Here is a 15,307-nt window from a genome sequence, read left to right as displayed (position 1 = left end):
TACCAGCATCGCTACCACCTTTAACATTTTTGAACCCTGCTTCACTTAAAATTTTGGCCGTTGCAGGCCCCACTGTGTAACCAATTTTTGGAAAATATTTTGTTTAATATTTTCATCGCTGATTTCTTGTATACATTCGTTGAAGCATTCGACTGCCCTTTGACTTGTAATTATAAAATTTCGTATATTTGAAAACTCCTTACTTTTTAAATATTGTATGGTTGAATTTCTGTCATAGTGATTGTGTTCGAGCAAAGGTATGAAAACAGGATTATATCCCAGAGCTTTCAATTTATCATTATATGGATCCTTCGGAACGGTTTGGTTCTTAAGTAGCAACACATTTACCATCTTACTTGCTAAATATGTAATTATTTCTAGATAAGAATTGATTTTAAATACAGATTATATTATTGGAAGAAATATTTCAGATCACTAAATCTACAGATACTATCGCGAAATCAATGTACAGAAGAAGGAAATTATATTTATATTTATAGTATAACAAGAAATGAAAAGCAAAGCCAAAATTAAAAAAAACACACATTATAATTAATAAATACTACAAATTCCCTACTCGTTGATCATCCTACGAGTTGCCAGCAACACACTTTCTACTCCTCTTGTATTTGATGAGTGAAAAAGCTTACCAATTCTTTCATTTCCAACCATTAAATTCCCGATTGTTGTTCTAATGTAATGTTTAAAGTTCTCAATAAATTCAAACTTATAACCCATGATGTATACGAAGATGAACAATGCCATGATACAGACTAACGCTGGGAACCAGAAAAATAATAACATTTTATCATTTTCAACAGTCTTACGAGGATGATTGATATAAGATATAACCATATCATCTGAAGAATCTGAAGACACACCAGCATCTTCTTGATTATCATCACGCGAAGATCCAGTAAGTACCTTAGAACTATCACCAGCATTTGTATTAACATCCACAGTGTTAAGACTTCTTTCGGCAGAGGATTTAGGTTTCAGGTGGAATGAAGAAGGTCCGAAAGGAAACAAATCATCATAAGATGGTAATTGACTATCACTTTCATCATTACTAAAGACATTCTTGACCTTTTGCCATAATCCTGCTGAATTCAGAGACAAGGTTTCCTCGTCATCGTCATCATTATTATTCGATAATGGAGGTAAAATTGTTGAATTTGAAGTTAACGATTGAGTGTCATCTAAAACATCGCCAACATTACCTATATTTAACTCTCTGTTATCACAAATGTCACTATTTGCATCCATTTCATCTTCGTAGTCGTCCTCACTTTCGCTTTCATCATAATCATCATTATAAAATCTGTCATCATCATTGGATTCAAATTCTGAATCAGCAAACTCAGAGTTTGCTAAATCAGATTCTGGCTGGGAAAACTCACCATTACTGTTGTTTTCACTTGATCTAGAATTCAATTCCTCTCTCATGAGATATCTATCACCACTTTCAAGTTTTGGATCACTTGAATGGTTGACCGTATTCTCCATGACCATCTTTGAAACATGGCATCCAAAGTTCATAGCAAACATTGAATTCAAAGAATCCAAACTCATTGATTTAGCCAATTTGCTATCTTTTGAAAGAAACTTAGAGAAATCATCATCAGAATTTTCATTATCGTGGTCTTCTAAACTGTTGAAAACATCCAATACATTTGGATCGCAATAATCCTTCAATAACTTGTCATTTGATAATTTCAAATTCCAATTGCTCTTACATGCAACAAAAACTTGAATTAAATCTCTGTGACCACACATTGAAGCTAAGAAAAGTGGCGTTAAGCCTTGGTTATCCTTAACATCAATCTTGCAGCCATGGGTTATCAAAAATTTAATCAATTGACTATATTTCTTTAATGATGCCAAATGCAATAAGGTTTGACCTTGTCCATTACATAATTGCCAGTTTGGTATTATAATTGGGCAATTTGGCAAATCGACCAATGAAAGGAAATTAATCAAGATTTCTTCAGTAGACAAATCGGATTTAGTTAATTGTAGAACAGTTTTATGTGCACTATCAAACCATTCAATATTAGCCTGATTCATATTTTGGTGGTTAACAGGAGATGTGGTGTTAGAATTTGCACCGCTAATATTTGAGTTATCGGTGCCAACAATTCTTTTAGCGATGTTCTTCGCATCCTCCAACTTACCGTTCATTTTCAATCCGACTATCTGTAAGGCTAATTCAATTAGTTGTTTGTCTGTATCATCAGTGTAGGTGAAGATTTGTTGCTGAGGTGGTCCACCAATCATTGTATTTTCATGGTCTTCAAAGCTAACCAAGACTTGGCCTGGTTGTGATGCAGGCGGTAAATACGTCACTAAAGTCGTTTCTGACCAGCAGTGAGTAGCCAAAGCCTGATTTGCTCCAAACTTGACGGCCAATCCTTGGCGGAAATTAAACCCTAATAAAGTGATTTCTATTCCGCCTCTAATTGGTCCTTGTGCTGGGATAATTCTTTGAATTGATGGTAATCTAGGTTGTTGAGTGTTCAACTGAGGATGACTTAATGGGGATAATCCAAATGATGGCTGGCCGAGTGAAGGCATTTGATTAGGCTTCGTCAACATATTGCTAGTGGAAGTATTGGTATCGCTATTACTCAAGGGTGACAAAGCATTAACACTGCCGTTAAACATAGGATTAGTTTGAGTATTGAATGAATCATCGACAGACAATTTTTTCCTCTTCAAGTTTCTTCCATCTGAAAATGTATTAGTGTCAGTATTAGTTTGGGCTTCAGAATTAGATTCATCTATTGAGTTGGAAGATAATTGGCGGAAAGAATTCAATAATACGTCATTATCAGATTCTCTAGGCAGTCTTTGTTGTCTTTGTTGCAGTTGATCTCCGGCCATTTGTTGTAAATTAGTCGACGAGCCACAAATAGAATTAGGCAAAGAGTCTTCATTTACTTTATTTTTGGAAGCAGCTGTAGTTTTCTTTCTATCCATTATCATTATAGTTGATGAAATTTGTTTTGCCACCACCTTTCCTTCATGATTTTTCACTACAAACAATAACTTGAATCCTTGAGATTCTTTATGATGTCTGCAGTAACAAATTATTCTGGCTGAAAGGTCCATTGATTTTGATAAATCATTATTTAAACCGTTAGGAGGAGGAAAGGAAACGATTTCTTTACAATTGAAAATAATGGCCTTCTTCATCATTTTATCATCAGCCCACGAGCTGGAACAACTTTTACCGTTTTCTTTAGTGTTGCTATTATCATTATTGGTATCATTGTTTCCGTCAGATTCGTTTCCATTAATTCCAGACTTTCTTCTCGATGCCCGCTTTTGCTCACGTTTGATACACCTGGAACAAATATTGCATGATTTTTTATAGTCTGACGTTAATACAAATGTGTCTAAGTATAAGAGGCTTTCTTTCAAGGTAGGTGCCAATGTATCCACATCGTTGGAAAGACAGAATTTATTCTTGGATATTAAATCTTGGGGTATGTGCAAAAGAACGTGTGGAGGTGGAGGACTTAATCCAAACTTAAACTTTATCTGCGTTTCCACCCGTGAGTAGCTGGGCAAGTTGGTTAATGTTAATTTGTACGGTAACGAATCCATAGCTTGCTGCGAAAAATCAAGATACGATGGATCTGGAACATCCACGGACTTCGGACACAGCTTCATATTGGCAGTACCAAACTTCAACTTTGATAACTCATCTCTCACAATATCATAATCCGAAAGCTGTAACTTGTTTGCAATGTTCATCTGCGATGAATCATTGGGACTGGTATAAGAGCTATTGGCCCCATTGTATCCGATGTTATCAAGATACATGTAGTCATTATTAGGAGTCGTCATTTGCGACTGATTCAACAAATAATTTGTGTTTCCGCTTCCGCCCCCGTAGTTACTTCCGTCATTATTACTGTCGTTGCTGTCGTTATTATTGTAAAAATCGTTCAACAAGTCGTCCGTTTCGACCTTTATACTGTTGCTATCAGGTAAATTTATCGATTCGTACACCCGCTGGTCCAAAAACTCGTCTAAAATGTCCTGTTCATTATCATTTGGCATATCACTCACAAAATTGTGTTCCAACAACTGATCGTTGGTTATCGATGACATGTCGCTAGTTCCTGGGCGGCTAAATTCTAAATGCGTTTCTAGTCTTGAAATGTAAATATCCCGATATAAGTTTCCTGGTTTGTATTCTTAATCTACTAAAAGTCCAATTTTCAATCAATATCCCTTTGTATCTGATGAAAAAAGTCTCTTTTTAATAAACGTATACACATTTGCCTACAATGTGAGTAAAATTCTGCCAGAGCCTGATAATATTACATGCAGGACACTAATAAGCATTCACGAACTTAAAGCACTACATATAAGGAGGCTTCTCCTAAGTATTAGGGCAAACTATATACAGGAAATACACTCAAGCAAATTGTTGGGATAGAATTTGTTGGGAGCGTCAGACGACGAATATAGCGGGGGATAGAAGGAAGAAAGAAAAAAAAGGAGATGACACAAAACTATGATAGATACGTACACCTACAAGATATGTACACCGAAATTGATGAATTGGTTTTGACACGACATGTGAGCTTCCAGATGCCAATTTACCAGAATATTGGAACACTAATAGAGAAGTGAAAGAAATAAGTAAGCAGAAAAACAGACGGAGATGCCACTGGACACATTGTATGTGACTGGATTTTCAAAGGAATCGAAGGCTGCTGATTTGGCGCCAGATTTTGAAAAGTATGTATGAATATTGGTTGATCTTTTTTATTATTTTCATATCTCTAGCCGATTGGCAGCATACGGGTGCAAATGGTGCAAAGGGCATATATTACGGAGAGCTATGCCTAGAGATGCTGCTGATCGGCACAAGTTTGGATTCGTGAGAGTCCTGTATTAATTTTGCTAGTATGAATTGAGACTCGTTGATTCCATTCGATGAGAGTCAGGTATCCTTTATCTTCCTATTTCCTGTTAATTTTTTCCTGAATCAGTCCCTGAATCCTTCCCTGAATCCTACTTCATGAATTATATCTCCTTTCTCCTATTTTACATTTCCTGGATCTCCTAGCTACTCCCGAGAATAATAATCAAGAATAATACAAAAGAGAATAACACTGACATCCAGATATGGTGATTTAGTAAGATTAGACATCCCTCCACCAAGAACTGACGACGGAGAAAAATATGCGTTTGTGGAATACAAAAATCCTGAAGATTGTGAAAAGGCACTAGAATTGCACGGTAAACAATTACCTTACTCGTTGAAAGATGGATTGGTTGTTCAATTAGCCAGATCCGATCCATATTCCGCAAGGAGAGGTGGTTTCAGAGGTAGAGGCGGATACGGATATGCCCCAAGAGGTGGGTATGGCTACGCCCCAAGAGGTGGATATGGCTACTCCTCAAGAGGTGGCTACGGTTACACTTCAAGAGGTGGCTATAGAGGCGGTAGAGGTGGATACAATGATTACGGTGGCTACAATGACTACGGTGGCTACGATAGCGGCTATGGATATGGTGGTGGCTACAACGGTAGTTATAGAGGTGGTTACTATAGTGACTCAAGAGGTTATTATGGTAGCTCACGAGGTAGTTATCGTGGTGGAAGAGGTGGTTATTATGATCGAGATTACGGTTATCGAAGCTATAATGATCGAGACTACCAAAATCGTGAATATGGTGACGGTGACTACAGAGCCAGCCATGATGGGCAATTGAGTGAGCCTACATACGATAATAGATCAGCAGACTATAAGGACGATAGTGCAGGTCGTAGTAATGATATACCACGCGAAGGTGGTAGTCATTCAAGGCCATCTTCAAGATCTCCAATCAGAAGAGAAAGGTCAAGATCTCCTGTTAGAAAAGAAAAGTCAAGGTCCCCAGTTAGAAAAGAACGGTCTAGATCTCCAATAAGGCAAGAAAGATCAAAATCTCCAATAAGGCAAGAAAGATCTAAATCTCCTCAATGAATGTAAATGTTTCTCTATCCATATAGTATATAGTATAATAAAACATTCGTTTGCGCTACCCCTTCAGATTATTGTATTACAGCTCATTATATTTATTTGGCTTACTTGGGTCGTTCTTTTAATAAATATTTATTCAATATAAGATTTATAGATAGTTCACTTGTTTTAATAAATTATCCTACGTTAAACACTACAATATTACCACCGACCTGTGATCAACAAATTAATTTTTGCTTAACAGATAATATTAGTGTTTAACAAACCCAAATATAATATTAAATAAATCATATGCATAATAGGATAGCTATTAATCTTGAAAGGTAACAGCCTGAGGAAGGGTCGTCTTGACCGAGTTTCTAATATTTGATTCTCTTAATGTCAATAAAATGCAATTCATCACTAAACTATCTAAGTCAATTGATAAAGTGCTGTTTGGATCCTCGATTAAATTTGAATTATCTTGGTATATTTCGACCCTGCCTACATTTGAAAACTTCTTCGGAATAAATTTGACAGAGTCATCATCATAAGCTATGGAGTCTTTAAAAAGTCCAAATGGAGGCATCGATCTGGATAGAAATGCATGTTTGCCTGATATTCTTAAGGAAGAAGCTAAATCGACTAATAGCGGATTTTTAGGATCAGGATACGGATTACTAAGAGTAATATCATTATTAGGATCGTCTGATTCTTCAGTGGAGTTATCACTTGGATACTTCTTTTTTTGTTTCATTATGGACAGAATTTCAAACCCAGCCTTTTTATTTATGATATTATCACATAATGATGGCTTATCATTATCGATTATCATTAGCTTCATTACAGGACTATAATTTGTTACATAGACACATGACAATGAAGTACCAAGAACTCTGAATCTCGTATTTTTGTAGTTAAAGTCTGCAAACGGCCTGAAATTGTTCTGAAATATGATTACGCGGAATCTCTTTTTACCCACTGGACTGAAGTTTAAAATGTATCGCCTGACATCATAAAAGTGCTTTACATAAACTGTACAAAAAACGTATGCTTCATAGCTCGTCAGGATATCTGCGTTTTCGTTATCTGGTCTGTCGTGCAAGCTAGGTCTCAAAGGAATCTCTCTATACTTCTTGAAGATCAAGTACGGAGAATTCTTTCTGAATGATGATAGGTAAGGCGCATGAATTTTAAAAATTGGTAACCCTAATCCTTTTATTTTATACTCCAATGGTATTATATGCGATCTAGTGTCTACCAATTCGTCACCACGAATTGCATCATTCCCCTTTTTAGTCCCTTTACTTGTGGGCAACCTTCTGATACTCCCATTTGCATCATAAACAATCCTCAGATTTCGTATATCCTTTTTCTTATTCAGACGCAAATGCTTGAATAGTTTAAATGACTCTTCGTTTGCGAATAAATAAGTATTATGCTTCAATAGTTCTTGAACGACAATAAACCTTCGTTTTAGATTAAAATTAGACGCTTCTTTGTTAAAAATCAAACAAGTATTTACATTGCTATTGTCTATCATAGTTTTTTGGTCGTCACTATCGATATCATGATCTGCAGCAACAAATTCATCTGTTGCATTTCTCAATTGTCTCAATAAAAAGGGTAAATATAATGTAAAATTATCACTGTATGTTTCTTGTAACTCTAATTGTTGTTTTTTATCGTACAATAAAGTATCACTATCAGATAGTGCTATCGATCCACTAATGGAACTATTTGGTGAGATTTCTTGGTTGGTTAACTCGTTATCAATATGATTTGGGGTATGGTCAGGAAAATATAATACTTCATGATTTGAATTTGGTAAGCTGAACCTCCGTTCTTCCTCTCTGCCATCTAAACTACTGACTGAATCTAGCGACGAGATCGTGAAACGTCTTCGCTTAAAGATTTTCATTGTGGTTCAAGTCCTTTTGGAATGTCAGAATGAATTTTTTGCGCTTTTTAGAAGTAATGATGGTTCTGCCGCACTCTTATGATAACGAACTTTTACTCCAGGCGGTCATGTACCTTGAAATGTATTATAGATTCACACACGCAAATTAAGAAATTAAAGGCTTTATTATACATTTTATAGACGGGATTCTAGTCTACAATCTTTACCACACTATTATACACGTTCTCTATATCGAGCTCAAATGCGTTCTTATCTTTGTAGATGCATTCTTTCATGGGTTGATTAGATCTAATCAACGAAATTTTCATGTTTGATTTGTATCTTGGACGGCACACGTTCTGCTTTATCCATTCCGCGGTAATTGTACTATCTGTTTTACGAACAGTTTCAACGTTGATTATCTTACCGTCAACGTTTCTGTTGATCCTAACAAATTTAAATTCTTCAATTTTGAATGCCTCGCATAGTTTGTCAAAGAGATCTGTAGTGGGAGGTAAATTATTGAAACATATCGTTTTGAAATGAGGGTGTCTTGGCGAACTTTTTGTAGAGTGATAAACTTTCTGTTTGGATGAAGAAGACTCGTGGAATCTGAATGACGGAATGTTGTTTAGGTAACAGTATAACTCCTCAATGGAGTCATGTATGTAAAATCTAGCTTTAAGAGTATTAGTGTAGGGTCTACCCTGACCTTGTCTCTTTTTGATCTGGAAGTTACGAAATTTCTGTTTCTTCAAATTCGTGTTATTCTGTAGTTTGGATCCTTTAATTAAACATTTATCTTCTTGTAATGAACGAGGAACTGACACATTTTTGTAGGTCTCACCAGGGCCATAACTGTATCTTCTGCGTTTCAAACACAAGAGACTATTGACCAATTCAAGGCTTTCACCCGAATTAATGAATCTTACATTCTTCTCACCAAAACATTCTTCACTCTCCAAAGGTGATGAAATTGGACTGCTTAAATATGATGTATTTTTAATATCTTGAGATGTGGCCGCAAAAATATCCTCGCTCTCGTTGTCACTGCCCATTTCTGTTTGAATGGTGGCTGCCACCTGAGACAAAGTATTCAAATTGGATAAATAGCTAATGCTAGACATAGCAAATGTAAGCTGAATAATTTCTTCAAAGGACTCAGTTGAAAAAAGTGGGAAACTACATGCCCTTAAATATTTCGAAGATGGTTGTAAAAAAGACTTCATTTAATGTTTACAACCATCATTTTTACAACCACCATTTAGAATTAAATTAAATAATGCCTAGTATCCATCCAATTAATAAATGTAATAGATAATGCAAGATAGCCATATACAACAGAGAGCACTAGCCATTTTCCTTTGGTAGACATTGAAGCCTTTATAGCTACCTGGGACTATATAAACCATCATGGAACCACCCCCACCAATCGGTAATAACACGCACAAAAAAATGATAGGATGATTTCACAGCCATTATCAATACTTGCTTTAGCTGACTGAAGATTGATTTCGTATATCAGATGAGTGCTAGAAAATGGAAAGGCGTAGTGTGGTCAAGAACTAATAAAAATGTCCAAATATTATATTAAATTGTCTATAAGATTGCACAAGACTTCTAAATTGAACTTTGGGCCTTTCTAGTATTTTATAGTTACGGTAGTGTAGAATATTGATGTCTGTATTTCGGCTTTACGTAGCGAGTATAAATCACCTCTTATAGCTGCGTAATAGAAAAAGGGGTAATAGAAAGAGAACGAGAGAAAGCAACAGTCACAATTGCTACTCCGGACACAAATCTTTCCGTAGATTAATAAATTGACAAAATTGACGTAATGTCACTATTAGTGTAAATGCTATATAGCTACCGTTTGTAGGAGTAATAGTTGTATAGAAGTTGAAGAACGAATCGGAGTGTATTTCACGAGGGAAGACATAGTAAAATTGCTTTATTTTACTATGGCGCACTTACATATATATATATATCAATTATCGAAGTCCAAAAATTGAAATTTACTTGATTTCACCAATTGATTAATTTTTATTACAATTATTTCATAAAAATACAAGAATAATGCCTGAATTACGTCGTTCTGCCAGAGTTGCTTCCAAGCCAACCTCATCTCCAACAAAAGAGACAAAAGAGACCCAAAGTGAAACCCAGATAGAACCACCAACTAAGAAGGTTCAAACTAGCTCAGTTAAAGAATTGCAAGTGGGGGATAAAATGCCAGCTATTAAGTTATTAGATGAAGAAGAGAATGAAATTGACTTGTTGAAAGAGGCTGAATCTAACAAATATGTGATTATCTTTGCTTATCCAAAGGCATCGACTCCGGGTTGCACTAGGCAAGTTTGCGGGTTTCAAGAGAATTTCAGCTTTTTACAAAAGTCTAATGCTAAGGTTTATGGGTTATCGGCCGACAAGCCAAGTGCCCAGAAAAATTTTGTTACTAAGCAAAAGTTACAGTATCCCTTATTATCCGATCCATCAAGAGAATTGATTGAAGTTTTAGGTGCGAAGAAGGAACCTACTGGTATTAAGAGGTCCCATTGGATTTTCGTTGATGGTCTTTTAAAGGTGAAGAAAATAGCCATTAGTCCCGAAGAAAGTTTCAATAGTGCCAAAACAGACATAGAAACTTTTATTGGAACCTCTTCGGACAATCAAGAGTCAAAAGAGGCAAAACCAGAGGACTCTGAATCTAAAGTTCCAGAATCCAAAGAATCAAAATCCAAAGAAAATGAACCAAATGGGTTGGAATCAAAAGATTCAGAAACGAAAGATGGATCCGGTTTAAGTGAAGCTCAACCGGCTGCTAGCGAAGGATTAAAAGAAGAATTAAAAGTTGAATAAGAATTTCATGAATGATTATATATGATATATTAGTATTCAAATGAATTTATGCCTATATAGTCTTACCATTTAAATAAAAATCCAGCCGATAAAAGGAATACAGATACAATTGTTAAAGCCTTTGACGCCCACCAGTAATGCTGAACTAGGAATGAACAGTATGTAAATTCAAACAACCAAGATTGTTTCAATTTATCAAAATGCCCTGTAAGTATACCTGTTTGACCATCAAAATCTCCCATCATCGATTTAACCACGATTTCTCTAATGGGGAATCTTTCTCCTTCTGGCCTCACAGATTCAGAAGCTTCCCAAGTATCACCTAATAAATTATACCAACTGTTACATCCGTAGTGATCATGTCCTGTTAATATTATTCCATTTTTAGAATCCTTAGGGAATATTATATTCAAAATTTTTTGCGTAGATTCATACGACAAATGGTTCTGGGATCTTAATTTGCCGTTCTTATAAGGCTCTTGCGTATTATTTACATAGTATTTGTGTTCAGGGCCATCTTTGCACAAACCTTCCCTTTTGTAAAATGGAATATGGGTTAGCAAAACAGTTGATCCTTTGAAGTCCTTATTTTCATACTGGTCGATATTATTCACAAATGACCAAGTATAATTCAAAAATTCTTCCTGTAAAGCAGGACCTTCCAAAGTTAACGAATCTAACACAATAATTCTCCATTCTTCAGCGGTTCCTTTATTGTAGTTAATGACATAATTATTTTGACCAAATAAAAGATGGAACCTAGCCATATGCTGCCACGTTGCATCTCCACTATATCCTATATCATGATTACCAGTTAAATTGATGAAAAGTGGATTTTCGAAATCTGGATACTTCTTATCAAAATCGTACCAGTCATAAACATCGTTGTAAACTCTCGAGTTGAATCTTACCATTGGGTCCAAGTTCACTTCTTGGTTCAACCATTTCTGCCAGTCATAATCTTCATGTTTCTTGTATATATCAAGAACATTCTGCTTGTATTCAATTGGCCTTGTGAATAAACGTTCGACATATCGATAAGTTCTATTGTAAAATTCAGAATCATATATCCACTGCGATGAAAAGAGATCGCCCATTACCGCAACATGGCTTGGGTTTAATCTTTCCTTCATAGTAGTATAGATATGGCCCAAATAGTAATCATTTCCATAATTATCTAGCCTCTTAATATATTTTGTCAGAGCCCAGTTCCCATTGATTTGTGGATCACCAAATGCCAAAAGATGAATATCTTTCACATTATTCTGTATATCATAAGGTGATTTTGTATTCTGCAACTTATTGTCTTGCAAGAATGGAAAATTCATCAATAGCTTATCACTTACTGATTGATCTAACTCATTTATAAAGCCCAATTTACTCTTCAATCTCTCAGATTCTGAAAACTCATGCCACTTGCACAGCTGTGAATCATTCAAAATATCAGGATAAAAATAAACCAAAATATTGAATGCAATTGCTACCGCAACAACGGACCACTTAAATATCTTAAAACCACCACTGGCCATTAGTGACTTCCTTTGTATAGTTACTTGTTAATTGCTCCAATATTCATTTGAAGTACTTTGCCAAATCCATGAATAGTAAGTACTTCTTATTATGCAGGATTTTACCATCATCGTAGCATTGCAAAGAATAATCTAAAGGCTTACAGGAGCCGGTATTTGTAGTGGTTCTATATATGTCTGACATATCAGAGAGAATAGAGATAAGATTGGGATAGAAATTTCATCCAGATATCCCCTTTTTACAATTCATATAGCATATTCACGTTTTGAATTTTATTTGTCAAAGAATGTACTACGCTAGTCAGACAACTCTCTACATTCAGCTAGCACGCACATTAACCTGGATTATACGATTCAAAGCTTTCAGCTATTAGTATCATAAATATATATTGAATTTGATACAATACATCGGTTCATCATTGATAATGTATATTCAAAATTTTTAAGTAAGGAAGCAGTATTGTACAAATACCCGCTGGTCTAGTATCAGATTTTAACATAAATTAAATAGGGGATTCAAAAACTCATAACTTATAAAGCTTCACCTAAGGTGTTGTTCAACTTAGCAATCTTAGCGGAGACGGATAAGTCAACAGTTCTGTCACCAACTTCAACAATTAAACCACCAAGAATATCTGGGTTAACGTCGTTGGTCAATTTTAAGGTCTTACCATCGCCAACAAACGATGACTTACCAATCGAGGCTTGCAATCTCTTCAAGATTTTGGAGTCCAATGGCTTGACTGATGTAACCTTGGCTTCAACGAGACCTTGGTGGGCGTCGTTCAAAGTAGAAAATTCCTTGTAGATGTTTTGGAAGTGAGCTAATCTATTGTATTCAGCTAAAACATTCAAGAAGTTGGTGGTGGTCTTGTCTAATTTCAATCCCGATGAAAGAGCTTGAATCACAGCACTTCTATCATCCTTGGTTAAAGCTGGGTTGTGTAAAAAGTCCTTAACTTGAGAATCATTGTCAACTAATTCGTTGATTTTACCTAATAATTGGTAGGTTTTTTCAACTGATGATTCTTGAACGGATGCCGAGTATAATGCATTGGCGTAAGTACCGTCAACACCGAACAATTGAACAGGTGGCTTGATAGACTTGGTGGCTGAGGCCATAGAACGGACGAAGAAACGAGATGCCATCATTTTTCTATAGTATCTTATAAAGTTTATATGAATAGATCCTTTGAAGTATTGAATATAAGTTGTTTGAACACTCGGAGACGCTAGGTTTTCTCACAGAGATTCTACAAAATTATTGGTTACTGAAATTTACACGCGTTCCCAAAATCACTAGGTAAATATGATACCATAAATATGTCTCAATTTTTTTCACTTTTCAGTCCAACGATCTACATAGCAGGTGGTATCACACGGATATAGGGAATACAATGTTGCCTTGGACGAGAAGGTGCTTAGCCAACCCTATAAGGGGGGTCAAAACGTCCATTTTGACATTAACCAGACTTCAAAGTACGATACCTGAAACAGGAGAATCCACTTTGACAGACTTGGAAAAAAGAGATGAAATATATAAAAGACAGAGAAAGTTGGCGTCAGCCCATGTTAAATTGAAGTCGTATGCAAACGGACACTTGCAGCCTGGTTCGACCAACTTTAAGAAGCCTGTGCATGATCATTTGTACAAAGGGGGACCTGTAAGAGAATTAACGGTGTCGAAGAGAAAAACTGCCGGTAGAAACAATACGGGACATATAACCATTCGTGGTAGAGGAGGGGGCCATAAGCAGCGTTATAGATTTGTGGACTCGCATAGATTGGAAGGAGGTAAGCAAACTGTGTTGAGAATTGAGTATGATCCTAACAGATCCGGCCATATTGCGTTGGTGAAACACGACGAAACGGGGGATTTATCGTACATCTTGGCTGCCAGTGGATTAAGAGAAGGGGACGTGGTAGAATCGTTTAGAAAGGGTTTACCAAAGGATTTCCTTGACGAAATGAACGAAACTAATAATGGAGAAATTGATGAAGCATTATTGAATTCGAGAATCATGCAGAGAGGTAACTGCTTACCATTGAATATGTTGCCAGTGGGCTCGATCATTCACAACATTGGTTTACATCCTAACGGACGTGGTCAATTGGTCAGATCGGCTGGTACTTTCGGTAGAATATTGTCCAAGCATCCAGATATAAACAAGGCCATCGTTAGATTAAGTTCCGGAGAACATCGTTATATCAACATCAACTGTCATGCTACCTTAGGTACTGTTTCTAATAAGGAACACCAGGCTATCTCTTGGGGTAAAGCCGGTAGAAGTCGTCATAGAGGAAGACGTCCAATGGTCAGAGGTGTTGCTATGAATGCATTTGATCACCCCCATGGTGGTGGTAGAGGTAAATCGAAGTCCAACAAGGTTTCTCAATCTATGTGGGGTCTTAAGAAGTTTGCCAAGACTAGAAAGTTCAAGAACGTAAATAAAATGAAGGTGAAGGACAGACCAAGACGTTAATTTATTCATGCTTGTAAATATAAATCAATAAATAGCTCGTAATATATATCATACATAACAATCTGTAGTTCCCTTCCGTAAACAATTTATAAGGTAACAAAATAAATTCTTGAGGAAAACATTCAAGTACTCGAAGTTATTGGTAATGGCTAGGACAGCCACCACAATTAAAATCGACAAAAGAAAAAATACCCATTTATAGTTACTTAATAATTCCCTGTTCGCTTCTGACAAAATTCTGTTCCAAATTATATCGAATATAATATAGTTGATTGGGCGCCTAGGAGCTGCTGGTGAAGGCGGTGGGGAATGATGAGGTAACAACGGTTCCCTACGAGATCTCCTCAAACCCAAAAGATATTTAATGTACCTTTTGGCTCTTTTAAATGATGATACCTCAAATCCTGTAGTTGCAAAATGGTCCACAGATCCATTGTCAACATTCTCACCAGTTGGGTGGTTCGAAATACCAGACGCTATGGATTCATTACTGTCATTCCAATTGGTTTCGTGGTTTGTTCCATAATTCGGTTCAGGGGAAGGTTCTTTCATTGTGGTTTTATATAGTTG

At 36.1% G+C, this 15,307-nt stretch overlaps 9 protein-coding genes across 9 annotated transcripts; 3 read left to right on the top strand and 6 right to left on the bottom strand.

Annotated features, from left to right (window-relative positions):
* Nucleotides 1-573: 573 nt before the first annotated feature.
* On the bottom strand, nt 574-4,119 carry SPT23 (Spt23p; the record flags this gene model as incomplete). Its single annotated transcript, XM_015612753.1, has 1 exon — nt 574-4,119. One exon carries the CDS (start codon nt 4,117-4,119, stop codon nt 574-576), a length of 3,546 nt encoding a protein of 1,181 aa, XP_015466412.1.
* A 559-nt stretch (nt 4,120-4,678) lies between these two features.
* On the top strand, nt 4,679-5,990 carry SLR1 (Slr1p; the record flags this gene model as incomplete). The annotated part of the gene is made up of 2 exons (XM_015612752.1): nt 4,679-4,755; nt 5,144-5,990. The coding sequence occupies 2 exons, from the start codon at nt 4,679-4,681 to the stop codon at nt 5,988-5,990; spliced, it is 924 nt and encodes a 307-aa protein (XP_015466411.1).
* A 307-nt stretch (nt 5,991-6,297) lies between these two features.
* On the bottom strand, nt 6,298-7,887 carry AC631_03922 (uncharacterized protein; the record flags this gene model as incomplete). The annotated part of the gene is made up of 1 exon (XM_015612751.1): nt 6,298-7,887. The coding sequence occupies one exon, from the start codon at nt 7,885-7,887 to the stop codon at nt 6,298-6,300; it is 1,590 nt and encodes a 529-aa protein (XP_015466410.1).
* Nucleotides 7,888-8,075: 188 nt separating this feature from the next.
* AC631_03921 (uncharacterized protein) lies at nt 8,076-8,993 on the bottom strand (the record flags this gene model as incomplete). Its single annotated transcript, XM_015612750.1, has 1 exon — nt 8,076-8,993. The coding sequence occupies one exon, from the start codon at nt 8,991-8,993 to the stop codon at nt 8,076-8,078; it is 918 nt and encodes a 305-aa protein (XP_015466409.1).
* Nucleotides 8,994-9,942: 949 nt separating this feature from the next.
* DOT5 (thioredoxin peroxidase) lies at nt 9,943-10,725 on the top strand (the record flags this gene model as incomplete). Its single annotated transcript, XM_015612749.1, has 1 exon — nt 9,943-10,725. One exon carries the CDS (start codon nt 9,943-9,945, stop codon nt 10,723-10,725), a length of 783 nt encoding a protein of 260 aa, XP_015466408.1.
* Nucleotides 10,726-10,787: 62 nt separating this feature from the next.
* On the bottom strand, nt 10,788-12,254 carry AC631_03919 (uncharacterized protein; the record flags this gene model as incomplete). The annotated part of the gene is made up of 1 exon (XM_015612748.1): nt 10,788-12,254. One exon carries the CDS (start codon nt 12,252-12,254, stop codon nt 10,788-10,790), a length of 1,467 nt encoding a protein of 488 aa, XP_015466407.1.
* Nucleotides 12,255-12,785: 531 nt separating this feature from the next.
* Nucleotides 12,786-13,403, bottom strand: ATP5 (F1F0 ATP synthase subunit 5; the record flags this gene model as incomplete). Its single annotated transcript, XM_015612747.1, has 1 exon — nt 12,786-13,403. The coding sequence occupies one exon, from the start codon at nt 13,401-13,403 to the stop codon at nt 12,786-12,788; it is 618 nt and encodes a 205-aa protein (XP_015466406.1).
* A 248-nt stretch (nt 13,404-13,651) lies between these two features.
* AC631_03917 (mitochondrial 54S ribosomal protein uL2m) lies at nt 13,652-14,737 on the top strand (the record flags this gene model as incomplete). Its single annotated transcript, XM_015612746.1, has 1 exon — nt 13,652-14,737. The coding sequence occupies one exon, from the start codon at nt 13,652-13,654 to the stop codon at nt 14,735-14,737; it is 1,086 nt and encodes a 361-aa protein (XP_015466405.1).
* A 48-nt stretch (nt 14,738-14,785) lies between these two features.
* AC631_03916 (uncharacterized protein) lies at nt 14,786-15,289 on the bottom strand (the record flags this gene model as incomplete). Its single annotated transcript, XM_015612745.1, has 1 exon — nt 14,786-15,289. One exon carries the CDS (start codon nt 15,287-15,289, stop codon nt 14,786-14,788), a length of 504 nt encoding a protein of 167 aa, XP_015466404.1.
* Nucleotides 15,290-15,307: the final 18 nt, after the last annotated feature.

Source organism: Debaryomyces fabryi, assembly GCF_001447935.2.
Source record: "Debaryomyces fabryi strain CBS 789 chromosome Unknown contig00093, whole genome shotgun sequence".
NCBI lineage: Eukaryota > Fungi > Ascomycota > Pichiomycetes > Serinales > Debaryomycetaceae > Debaryomyces > Debaryomyces fabryi.
The sequence above is the reverse complement of the archived record's forward strand: the minus strand, read 5'-3'. Positions and strand labels throughout refer to the sequence as shown.